The 14,187-nt window shown below is 42.0% G+C and overlaps 1 protein-coding gene across 1 annotated transcript; it reads right to left on the reverse strand.

Annotated features, from left to right (window-relative positions):
* Positions 1 to 2,420: 2,420 nt before the first annotated feature.
* LOC121372435 (carbohydrate-responsive element-binding protein-like) lies at positions 2,421 to 12,623 on the reverse strand. Its single transcript, XM_041498740.1, has 7 exons — positions 12,238 to 12,623; positions 8,595 to 9,596; positions 8,134 to 8,218; positions 3,901 to 4,000; positions 3,647 to 3,770; positions 3,238 to 3,367; positions 2,421 to 2,721 (listed from the first exon to the last, which is right to left on the reverse strand). The coding sequence occupies exons 1-7, from the start codon at positions 12,553 to 12,555 to the stop codon at positions 2,603 to 2,605; spliced, it is 1,878 nt and encodes a 625-aa protein (XP_041354674.1). The 5' UTR covers positions 12,556 to 12,623; the 3' UTR covers positions 2,421 to 2,602.
* Between the last annotated feature and the right edge of the window lie 1,564 nt (positions 12,624 to 14,187).

Raw genomic sequence — 14,187 nt, forward strand, 5'->3', positions numbered from 1 at the left:
ATTTTCAGGACAAGGGCGAATAACTCCAAATATAACCTCTGGTTTTGTTCGTATTGTTTGATAGTCTTTTCGTCAGAGAAGGGTAACAATATTTTTAAAGAAAGATTAAAGAATGAAATGGTTTATTTAACGACGCACATTAAATATATCTTATCTACGGTTGTTTTTAGTCAGATATTGTGGTTAAGACCATATATAATGAGAGAGGAAACCCGCTGCCGTACTCACAATTTCGATTGTCATGTCATGTCAGGGTTTTACGTGCACATTCAGAACAAGCTGTTGTTGCGCACGCCTGTCGTGGGCACAAGAGCCGGCCTTGGCCGGCTCCTCCGTCCATGACAGGAAAGGTGGGGGGGAGGGGAGAGGAGGGACCGCCTGCACTGGCAGGTACAAGGGAGCACCAGCAGCCCGATCAAATCGGTAGCAGGCGGGTGGGGGTAGGGGTGGTGCTATGGATGGAGCAGTTAAATGCCAAAGAGAAAAGGGTGCGCAATGTTGATTGAGGGAATTTGGCGCAATTTTGAACGGTCGGTCGAAAGGTAAATGGCCGAGCTAATATAGGTTTTGATATTAGTGAATCAATAGTAGCTCGTTAATGTTAGACCTCTACGATGCTGTGGTGTCTCCCTAGGTTGCCCATTTCGATTAGCAGCAAAGGATCTTTTATACAGGGGCGTAGGCTGGGGGGGGGGGTGAACGAAAGACACACACACACACACCCGCCACTGAAGCAAATTGTCCGCTTTCAGAACAAAAACCAACTACAAAAAGGGTCCAGTTGGTTCATATTCGCCCCCCCCCCCCCCAGGTCCAGATCACGTTACGCCATTGTTATATGCGTTATCCCACAGACAGGATAGTACAAACCACAACCTTTGTTACACCAGTTATTGAACAGTGGCAGGAACGAGAAAGAGCCCAGTAGGCACACTGACGGGGATCGATCGTAGATCGTAGATCGACCGCACATCAAGCGAGCGCTTGACCACTGGGCTACGTCCCGCCCTCAAACCTTTTTCAAAAGGTTAGAATACATTGTTAGCACACTTTGTATTCAAAGAAAAGAATTACAGATGAAATAAAACATCATATTCAAGATTATTGCTTGATTTGTTCCTAGGGCCAGTCGACGGGGTGCAGCTATGATTGACTTGTAATCTGAGCAACAGACGTAGCTAAACTAAACTAATTAGGGCCGGGATGGGGTGGGGGTGTCAGTATAAGATACAGAATCAAGGCACACTAAGACAAAAGGGCAATTTCGAATTAAAAATAGCAAGGGGCCCCCGTTGCTGGGATCTAGCTCAGTCGGTAGAGCGCTCGCCATTGGTGCGTGCGTCGTAGGATCCAATCACCTCAGTGGACACAATCACTGATTTATTTATTTTACTCCGTCCCAACCAGTACACCACAACTGGTATATAAAAACCGTGGCATGTGCTGTCCTGACTGTGGGAACGTGCATATAAAAAGACCCCTTGCTAGTAATGAAAAACGTAGCGGGTTTCCTCTCTTAGATCTATATATGTCAGAATTGCCAAATGCTTGACACCCAATAGCCGATGATTTATAAATCAGTGTTCTAGTGGTGTCGTTAAACAAAACAAACAATGACTATTTTTGGAGGATGGCAACTGACCACCCAATAGCCGATGTATATTTTTGTGTTGGGGTGTCGTTAAACATTAATTCCTTCATTCATGCAACTGACAGACACACACCACCACCACCACCACCCTCTATCCGCTAGAAACGGCTGGGCAGAAGAGTAAAGATACCATTAGGCCTACATGTACCGTATATTACTTAGTTATGATACGAACTGCTAAAACTGTCACGTGGTTTTTGGGGGGTCGATCGCATGCACAAACGGTTATTCTTCCAGACCGTCACCCACACCCATTGGCGTAGCCAGGATTTTATATTTGGGGTGGGAGTGGGGGCAACCACACTGCTTTTACGTGTATGATGGACTATAGGCAAATTAAGGTGAAGGAGGGAACAAAATAGGTGTATTTGGGTAATATTTGTTCAACAAGCATAACTATTGCTATTGTTAAAACTTGTCAAAGCTTTCAGACATTTTTTATCTCTGCGGTAACTGTTGTCAATTTTATCGCACTATGTAACAGTGATGTCACAGTTCTGAGTGTCATTAACCAGTATAAAATATTTCGATATATCAGTATCGGAACTCTGGTTGGATCGAGAAATAAACCAAAAGGCCCACCAACAGGGTTCGATCCCAGATAGACCGTGCATCAAGCGAACACTTTACCACTGGAATATGTCCCGCCCCCCCCCCCCCCCACCCACCCACCCACACACACCCATCAAGTATGTAAGATAGGTCTAGATATGTTTGGTTGCTAAATTTCTGCATGTATCAATTAGAAATTAAACAGAAGATAGAACAGTTTAAAAGTTAACTTGTTTATTAAATTGTGGTCACACATATACAAACTCATATATTTATTCTATATCATACATATATAATACTTTTGTTAAAACTGTAGTCAGAGCCTTCGGGCGTGTTTGATCATTGCGGTAACTGTTGTTAGTTTCATCCAACTATGTTGTGGATGCCATTGAAATGTGTTTATGACGGCAGTTCCCTGTTGGATTTCGTCACCAGCGCGGATATTTCCTCTTTGAATTTCTCTGGCTCTGTCAGTATAGACGTACTGGTGCTGATTTGTTTCAGGGTGGAAAGTATAACTACAAAACGAACACAAAAAAACAATCTCAGCCATAAAAATAAATACCAGAATGATTACTTCTCATTCTACTACTTTCTTATATATATATATATATATATATATATATATATATATATATATATATATATATATATATATATATATATATATATATATATATATATACATACATACACACACACACACACACACACACACACACACACACACACACACAAACACAGACACGGATACACAACACACACACACACGCACACATTAACACACACACGCACACATTAACACACACACAGACACACACAGCACAACACGCACGCACACGAACATACACACAAACCGACACACACACGCACAGATACACACGCACGCACAGACACACACACACATACACACACAAAGATACAGAGGGAGGGAGGGAATGAGACAGACAGACAGTTGAGTGGTGACAGTACCCAACCTCCCCACCCCTGCTTGTGACGCCCGTGTCTTAGTATCAACAGAGGTGTTCACTTACGAGGTCTGAAGTTGACGAGAGTCAGTTTGTCGTCAGCCCACTGTTTGACACTCTCCACGAACTCTGGCACACATTTGGTGGAGACGGACGTTTTGAAGGAGTCAAACAAAGAAGTAATTAAAAACGAAATCTGGTCCAGTTAAAGAAAAGTCACGTTACACACGCGCGCACGCACGCATACACACCTACATACACACATGTATATCGTATAATGGTTAACGCCAGTATGATATTATCAAAGAAAACCCATTAATTCCATAGATTCCGCATACCAAATTATAGAATAAGGGAGAAAGAGAGAGAGAGAGAGAGAGAAGGATGGAGCGAGTGGGAAGGAGGGAGAGAGACAGATATACAAATAGACAAAGAGATAAAAGAAAGTGTGTTTTTCGACTTGTTTAAAGGATACTATGCAGAACTGCCAGGTTTCTCTGGCACGTGTCTGGATGTGGTTGTCAAACATTCTCTGTAAGTTGTGGTTGGAACTGTCGATGACGTCGACGCCACCGACAGGCAGTTCATTCTGAACATGTCTGAAACACAACCCATCAAGAACCATCAAAATAAGTATTTACTCCGTGAACTATAAAAAATACCAAATAAATAAAATAGACAAATAAAATTAAAACCATTAGCGTGATTTCACCATCAGCTGCCACTTACTCAAGCTGTGACGTCATCACGCGGATCTGCTCTTTGAGGGCAACAGTTTCTTGATGAAGTTCTTGGATATCTCTTTCTAAACTTTGACACCGCTCACTAGCTGAAAATAACAGAAAATCATACAAATTCAGGGCATTAATTCTCTTACAACCATATAAATACAAGGACACTAATTTTCTCATCATCATAAAAATCCAGAACTAGAATTCCTTAACCACCACACACATCCAGGACATTAATTCCCTCACCACCACGCACATCCAGGACACTAATCCCCTCACCACCACGCACATCCAGGAGACATTACTTCATTCACCACCACGCACATCCAGGACACTAATCCCCTCACCACCACGCACATCCAGGACACTAATCCCCTCACCACCACGCACATCCAGGAGACATTACTTCATTCACCACCACGCACATCCAGGACATTAATTCCATCACCACCACGCACATCCAGGACAGTACTTCATTCACCACCACGCACATCCAGGACATTAATTCCATCACCATCACGCACATCCAGGACATTAATTCCATCACCACCACGCACATCCAGGACATTAATTCCCTTACCACCACGCACATCCAGGACATTAATTCCCTCACCACCACGCACATACAGGACATTGATTCCCTTATCACCACGCACATCCAGGACATTAATTCCCTCACCACCACGCACATCCAGGACATTAATTCCCTTATCACCACGCACATCCAGGACATTAATTCCCTCACCACCACGCACATCCAGGAGACATTACTTCATTCACCACCACGCACATCCAGGACATTGATTCCATCATCACCACGCACATCCAGGACACTAATCCCCTCACCACCACGCACATCCAGGAGACATTACTTCATTCACCACCACGCACATCCAGGACATTACTTCAATCACCACAACGCACATCCATGGCATTATTTCCCTCACCACAACGCACATCCATGGCATTATTTCCCTCACCACAACGCACATCCAGGACATTAATTCCATCACCACCACGCACATCCAGGACATTAATTCCCTCACCACAACGCACATCCATGGCATTATTTCCCTCACCACAACGCACATCCATGGCATTATTTCCCTCACCACAACGCACATCCAGGACATTAATTCCCTCACCACCACGCACATCCAGGACATTACTTCATTCACCACCATGCACATCCAGGACATTAATTCCATCACCACCACGCACATCCAGGACATTAATTCCCTCACCATCACGCACATCCAGGACATTAATTCCATCACCATCACGCACATCCAGGACATTAATTCCATCACCACCACGCACATCCAGGACATTAATTCCCTGATCACCACGCACATCCAGGACATTAATTCCCTCACCACCACGCACATCCAGGACATTAATTCCCTTATCACCACGCACATTAATTCCCTCACCACCACGCACATCCAGGACATTAATTCCCTCACCACCACGCACATCCAGTACATTAATTCCCTTATCACCACGCACATCCAGGACATTACTTCATTCACCACCATGCACATCCAGGACATTAATTCCCTCACCACCACGCACATCCAGGACATTAATTCCCTCACCATCACGCACATCCAGGACATTAATTCCATCACCATCACGCACATCCAGGACATTAATTCCATCACCACCACGCACATCCAGGACATTAATTCCCTGATCACCACGCATATCCAGGACATTAATTCCCTCACCACCACGCACATCCAGGACATTAATTCCCTTATCACCACGCACATTAATTCCCTCACCACCACGCACATCCAGGACATTAATTCCCTTATCACCACGCACATCCAGGACATTACTTCATTCACCACCATGCACATCCAGGACATTAATTCCATCACCACCACGCACATCCAGGACATTAATTCCCTGATCACCACGCACATCCAGGACATTAATTCCCTCACCACCACGCACATCCAGGACATTAATTCCCTTATCACCACGCACATTAATTCCCTCACCACCACGCACATCCAGGACATTAATTCCCTTATCACCACGCACATCCAGGACATTACTTCATTCACCACCACGCACATCCAGGACATTAATTCCCTCACCACCACGCACATCCAGGACATTAATTCCCTCACCACCACGCACATCCAGGACATTACTTCATTCACCACCATGCACATCCAGGACATTAATTCCATCACCACCACGCACATCCAGGACATTAATTCCATCACCATCACGCACATCCAGGACATTAATTCCATCACCACCACGCACATCCAGGACATTAATTCCCTGATCACCACGCACATCCAGGACATTAATTCCCTCACCACCACGCACATCCAGGACATTAATTCCCTTATCACCACGCACATTAATTCCCTCACCACCACGCACATCCAGGACATTAATTCCCTCACCACCACGCACATCCAGGACATTAATTCCCTTATCACCACGCACATCCAGGACATTACTTCATTCACCACCATGCACATCCAGGACATTAATTCCCTCACCACCACGCACATCCAGGACATTAATTCCCTCACCATCACGCACATCCAGGACATTAATTCCATCACCATCACGCACATCCAGGACATTAATTCCATCACCACCACGCACATCCAGGACATTAATTCCCTGATCACCACGCACATCCAGGACATTAATTCCCTCACCACCACGCACATCCAGGACATTAATTCCCTTATCACCACGCACATTAATTCCCTCACCACCACGCACATCCAGGACATTAATTCCCTTATCACCACGCACATCCAGGACATTACTTCATTCACCACCACGCACATCCAGGACATTAATTCCCTCACCACCACGCACATCCAGGACATTAATTCCCTCACCACCACGCATATCCAGGACATTAATTCCCTCACCACCACGCACATCCAGGACATTAATTCCCTCATCACCACGCACATCCAGGACATTAATTCCATCACCATCACGCACATCCAGGACATTAATTCCCTTATCACCACGCACATCCAGGACATTAATTCCCTTATCACCACGCACATCCAGGACATTAATTCCCTTATCACCACGCACATCCAGGACATTAATTCCCTCACCACCACGCACATCCAGGACATTAATTCCCTTATCACCACGCACATCCAGGACATTACTTCATTCACCACCATGCACATCCAGGACATTAATTCCCTCACCACCACGCACATCCAGGACATTAATTCCCTCACCATCACGCACATCCAGGACATTAATTCCATCACCACCACGCACATCCAGGACATTAATTCCCTTATCACCACGCACATCCAGGACATTAATTCCCTCACCACCACGCACATCCAGGACATTAATTCCCTTATCACCACGCACATTAATTCCCTCACCACCACGCACATCCAGGACATTAATTCCCTTATCACCACGCACATCCAGGACATTACTTCATTCACCACCATGCACATCCAGGACATTAATTCCCTCACCACCACGCACATCCAGGACATTAATTCCCTTATCACCACGCACATCCAGGACATTACTTCATTCACCACCATGCACATCCAGGACATTAATTCCCTCACCACCACGCACATCCAGGACATTAATTCCATCACCATCACGCACATCCAGGACATTAATTCCATCACCACCACGCACATCCAGGACATTAATTCCCTGATCACCACGCACATCCAGGACATTAATTCCCTCACCACCACGCACATCCAGGACATTAATTCCCTCACCACCACGCACATCCAGGACATTAATTCCCTTATCACCACGCACATCCAGGACATTACTTCAATCACCACCACGCACATCCAGGACATTAATTCCATCACCATCACGCACATCCACGACATTAATTCCCTCACCACAACGCACATCCAGGACATTAATTATCTGAGGTGCAATCAGTTGGCAGCCCAATCGTCCTCAGTGGACTCAGAGTTTTCTCCCATTCCAACTAATGCACCACGACTGGAAATGCAAAGGCCACAGCATTTGTTGCCCTCTATCAGAAAGTAGATATAGACATGCATATAATAAGCTATGTGGTGGCAGGGGATGTTTTCTCTCAAAGTCTTGAACAAGTGTCGAAATTAGCATTTCATGTTGGACTACAAAATACAAAAATGTATTAAGTTTAAATTGCGCCGAGGTGTCGTTAAAAAGCATTTACTTTTCCCACTAACGCGAGCGTGCATACCTTTGAATAGCAAAGTAGATTTACTTTCTCTGCTGACACTGTCAGCAATAGCAGGAACTAGCTTTCTTAACTCGTCAAATCGGTCCTGTCATGAAAAGACAACAATTTTAGGCATATTGAATAATTATCAATAAACTGTAATAATAATGCACATAAGCTTGCTGTTGATCCGATTAGTTATAATGAAAATATCCATTGTTTAATATCTAATTAATTAAATATTCTGACTTACACAAATATATCATAATATAAACAAGATAATAACCGGTACAGAATGTACTAGTCTATTCTTATCTGTGTTTTGTTTTAATATAAAATGTACATGAATGTCATGAGAAACCTTTAAGGGGTGATCATAATTAATCAGTAAAATTATTGTGCAAGAGCTGAAATAAACAAACAAACAAACAAACACACCAACAATCATCACCAAATATTACTATTGTATTTCATATCCTTACTTGGATTTTATGACGTCGCTTTACTTCAGCTTTGATGTGAGAACGCCTTTTGTGACGCGGCATTCGATTTGGCGGCTGGGTGTTTACTGATGACGTAATCGCCGGAGATGAGATCTCGGTTGTGATTGGTGTTGGACTTGGTCTTTGCAGTGATATTACATTCTCAGAATCATTTCGGGGTGGGTTAGAGGGGCAATGGAACGTGGACGACCGAGTATTGGTGGTGCTAGCAGCCGCATGATGCATGTGAGGTACTGGTGTTTGGTTGTCGTAACCTGGTTGCGTCACATCTTGAACTGTAGAATGACTGACGTAACCTGGATGCGTCACATCTTGAACTGTAGACTGACTGACGTAACCTGGTTGCGTCACATCTTGAACTGTAGAATGACTGACGTAACCTGCTTGCAACACATTGTGAACTGTAGACCGACTGGCGTAACCTGCTTGCGTCACATTGGGAACTGGTGGCTGGTTGTCGCAACCCGCTTGTGTGACATTGTGAACTGTAGACTGACTGACGTAACCTGGTTGCGTCACATTGGGAACTGGTGACAGACTGGCGTAACCTGCTTGCGTCACATTATGAACTGCAGAGGGACTGACGTAACCTGGTTGCGTCACATCTTGAACTGTAGAATGACTGACGTAACCTGCTTGCAACACATTGTGAACTGTAGACCGACTGGCGTAACCTGCTTGCGTCACATTGGGAACTGGTGGCTGGTTGTCGCAACCCGCTTGTGTGACATTGTGAACTGTAGACTGACTGACGTAACCTGGTTGCGTCACATTGGGAACTGGTGACAGACTGGCGTAACCTGCTTGCGTCACATTATGAACTGCAGAGGGACTGACGTAACCTGGTTGCGTCACATTGGGAACTGGTGACAGACTGACGTAACCTGGTTGCGTCACATTATGAACAGTAGACTGACTGACGTAACTTGATATGGTTGACACAGGCACAGGTGACGTATTGACATACGGTTCCAGAGGTAGCTACATGGAATATAAAATGAATGCGTCATATATTAATTTATGTTCGGATAATACAAAATAATCAAAACCTTAATAAAAAAAAATTCTAATTATAAATACTTAGCCAGATCACCAAAGGTTCTTGTTTATGCACTTTCCCACGGACACGTGAGGACATGTTACAACCTAAATGATATACCACTCGTGGGGCACTGGATGGGATGGAAAACTATTGTTATGATTATGGATCATCATCATCATCATCAACGTCGTCATCATCATCGTCATCATCACCATCACCATCATCATTATCATCACCACCACCATCACCATCATCACCACCACCACGACTATCATCATCACCACCACCATCATCATCATCATCACGATCACCATCATCACCACCACCATCATCATCGTCATCATCATCACCATCATCACCATCACCACCATCATCATCATCACGTCATCATCATCACCACCACCACCACCACCATCATTATCACCATCATCATTTCATTTTTTGCAGATTACCCCCAAACTTCCTAATAAAATGATTAAAAAAGTGCATAATATCCTAATTGTTGTCTACAAACACCATCCATCAGAATGACTTCTGCAAATAATTCCAAGACTTTAAGAAAACAAATTCAGTAAATTGTTACGGCTATACACACACGTCTTGGACAAATCAGCTTAGACAATTCACGACAATGATATATTTATTTATTGAATTTAAAATATGAACAAAATATTATTGAAAGAAAGAAAGAAAAAAGAAATGAAAGCTTTCTATGAGCTCGATAACTTGACAGCATGTTTGCTAAACCACAAACACATCACATTTACTGATTGAGGGAATCGTCTGTGTTTCATTTATACATTTTATCTACATGATTAAAACTAAATATTTATTGCCTTCATCACTTAGAATACTTATCATTTAAAATTAGTTCTTGGGCTGAAATCATTGCTACGATTCCAAGGAATGTGTATTTGACTTCACATAAAATGCTTCTAAGAAAGAAAAAAAAGTCAAAATTGTTTTCGAAATGATTTCCACATCTACTGAATGCTCAAGCACGTCTGTCTTGGGCCCATTAAGCGAATTTCCCTGCGAATTTGTCCAAGACAGTCACAACAACTACACGTGAAATCGATGGTAAGTAAGCCCAACTTGATAAAAGTTTGCTTTTAGATTACTGCACCCGTGTCTTAACTTGGTATGTAATGGTTTTTTCTATTGCAAACGAACAGTATAAAAACAATGCAATGGACATCAGGTCTTATTGCTTATTCTAAATGGAGTTGTTTTTACCATTCCGAATTTCAGCTCGTAGGTAATTCCGAAGTTTGATTATCGAATGGATAAATGGCGAATAAAGTAAAATAGTTCTAAACAGAAGGCAAAGAAACATAATTACGATTCATCAGCGTGTAAGGAATTCTTTCTTCAACTGTTAAACATTGAACACAGTTGGGATTTGTTATTTTTTATTTGGTATATTAATAAATTATGTACACAGAATTTTTATATCCTAAATGTCACATAGCCAGAACTACAAACACGTAATCCGCAAGGTTTATGTGGGGTGGGGTGTTTGGGCAAGTTTTAAAAAATAAAAATAACGATCCAATTTCTATCAATCTAACGAAAATGACACATTTGCCATATTTGTTTATCAATCAGCGATACTCTTAATAGTAAGATGTGCTAAGTAAAACTTACCAAAGACAGATCAAAGTCCTCCAAAAATTGATCCATTTTAAACACTGAACTCTACATATACATCCTCCACTTGTGTCTGTTTCACTTTTAACAAATAATGGACCCTAATATCGCTCGTATTCACAAAAACAATACATTGATACTGAACTTCATTCAGTAAGGAATATTTCTAATTTTCCTTACTTCATTAAAGTACTAGTATTTGAACATGCACTTATTTAAAAGGTTGCACATTTATTTTAAAACATTGAAATAAATAAATTGTATATTAAAATGCTTCTAAAAACACTAATTTTGTTCAGTTAAATATAATTTAATTGTTAAAAAAATAAATGAAAATATTTTAGAATTAAAAAAAAAGAAGATAACTGAATTTACAACCTTTTAAAACGGCGATTTAAATAACGAGCGGTAGACTGCCGGTAGTCCATATCTACATGCATTCGTGTTGACGAATACAGAGTTCAGACATATTTAGAACACAGCACAGTCCTTGGTTGATAAAGGTTGTGCACTCGGCACGTTTTGGCTGATTATTTAAATTTGTAATGCGACAAGTCGATGGATGACAGCTAGCCATTAAATGCCGGAACCGAATAAAAGAAACCACGAAGACTAAGCAAATGTAGCTACACAAACAAAACACACTTTACCATTTTAATAAATACTATTTTTGTGTAGTCTTCTTTATAATATAAATAACACATCATCTTTCTTTTTTTTAAATTGTTACAAGGACATATCAGCCGCCGTACGTGTAATATTTATTGTTTTCTGTAATCTTGAATTCACCTGCGATCAAGTTGGAATGAGGTCATTTCACTTGTGTGTAATACTGATTCACACGTGGCTTGGTTATAAAAATACATAAGATAGTCACGTGCGTTTTGTAACCTTCCAAACATGGACATTGTTTTATTTTGTTTTTCTTACCTGTTTTTCTTGAATTCGGAACCGTCGATAAACCATGAGCTGGTGCATCATGTGAAGAAGATATTGCCGTAACTTGAATTTGTTTCTGCATGTTCTCAATTGACTCTGATTCCGTTGTTGTATTGCAGACGACACAAATCGATTCTCTGACATGGCCAGAAGCCCCGCCTCCTGTCTACACGTTTTAATATTCGACTTTCTATATTTCATTCTCTTGTTATTTATCATCTTAGCAGCCCATTTTATTTTAGTTTCATCGTCTTCGATGCCAACTACCAATATTACCTGACCTTTTTTGATCAGTTTTACAAACTTCATTCCCGATTGTTTTTGAAATTGTAAGGAAAACTAAAAGCCTGCATTGACAGCCTTTTATACATGTACAAACTATAGCCTCGGCTACGCTCGCCGAGTCACGTGACCCGAGATTCACTCGTGTAAACCTACTTCCTCGCTCTACTTTCAGTTCATTCACTCAACGTTGTGACTGCGCACGGTCTGTGATTTTCACATTTTGTACTCGCCAGGTGTCGACAGTGTGGTTAGGTCGGGTTAGGTCACTGAGTGTATCATGGCTGGCAGCCTGCTACATAATCAGTGGTGGATCCAGAAAATCCATTGGTGGGGGGGGGGGGGGGACAATGACATTAGGCGTAATGTCAAGGGAACTTTGGAGGAGGTTTGGAGGTGGATCGCAAAAGAAAGAGAAGAAAATTAATATATAATAAAATTACAACTGTCACCTCTGAAACTTATGTGTGTGCGGAGGGGGGGGGGGGGGGGGTATTTTTAAAACAAACTGCAAAACAGTAATTGTTTGATCAGCTGACTGGTGCTAACCCCTGGAAGTTGTAGCCATTGAAACGTGTTCGAAAATCATTGAAAAAATCATTGAATCAAATCATTGAAAGTTTCGCCCTTAACTTTAATGTGAAACAGTTAAGTACCACCATATCATCATGGCAGAAACTGATAAATATGTTAGGTAGAGACAATTTTGGCCAATGAGCCTACACCAGCAATATATCAGGCCACGGACCACAACTAATTACGCTATATGTTTCTATATAACCTTAATGGCTATAACATATTTATTAATATCAGCTTGCCTGAGGGAAACATGTCCTGAAAAGGACAACCCCTATTGTCCAGCTCTTTCTCCCAGGATATTGGTTTAAACAAATACACCCACTAAACCTGGCCGGAGTACACCCATTTTACATAAAAAAAACATTGCTTTTGCATGGGCCGGAATTACCACAAAAAAGTCTTCAATGTCAACAAGTTACACATGTTTGCAAACTACATGCTCTCCCCTGTCAACTTTAGTCTAATAGTCGCCAATTCAAAGCTGTATGCCATGAAATAATCACAGTCAAACAGTAGACTACTTGCGCGGACAAATTTCCGACGTCGACCAAATGGGAAGATAACTGATTCGAGGCCACATCACTGAGCAACCCCTTGGATTGACTGCTTGTCTTGTCTCAACCGCCATGACTGATTACAAGCCTTGGAACCGAGCAAATGCACTTTAATTTACCCCTGTATGTCACCCAAGACCAAACACGTGTTTCAGTTTTACTGATGAGCATTTCAAGCATGTATGCCCACGACAGACGTGTTTGAATAATTTATTCAGTAGACTAAGCACGTATCCAATGGTTGATGACCAGTGTGATTAGTCTCTACTATGTTGATTGGGCAATTCATGACTGACTGATGCCGACCGGAAAATGTCAAAGAATACAAATATTTAGGTGCCATTTTACTAAACTAAATAAATTTAAAAAATACTAAGATTAGACTTAAACAACAGGCGACAAAGGCTATGTATTTCGTTCTGGCAAAAGCAAAAGATCGTCATCTATCAATAGAATGTAAACTCAAAATGTTTGACTCGATGGTTCTGCCAATATTATTATATGGATGTGAAATATGGGGATTCGA

This window comes from Gigantopelta aegis, chromosome 4, assembly GCF_016097555.1.
Source record: "Gigantopelta aegis isolate Gae_Host chromosome 4, Gae_host_genome, whole genome shotgun sequence".
Taxonomy (NCBI): domain Eukaryota; kingdom Metazoa; phylum Mollusca; class Gastropoda; order Neomphalida; family Peltospiridae; genus Gigantopelta; species Gigantopelta aegis.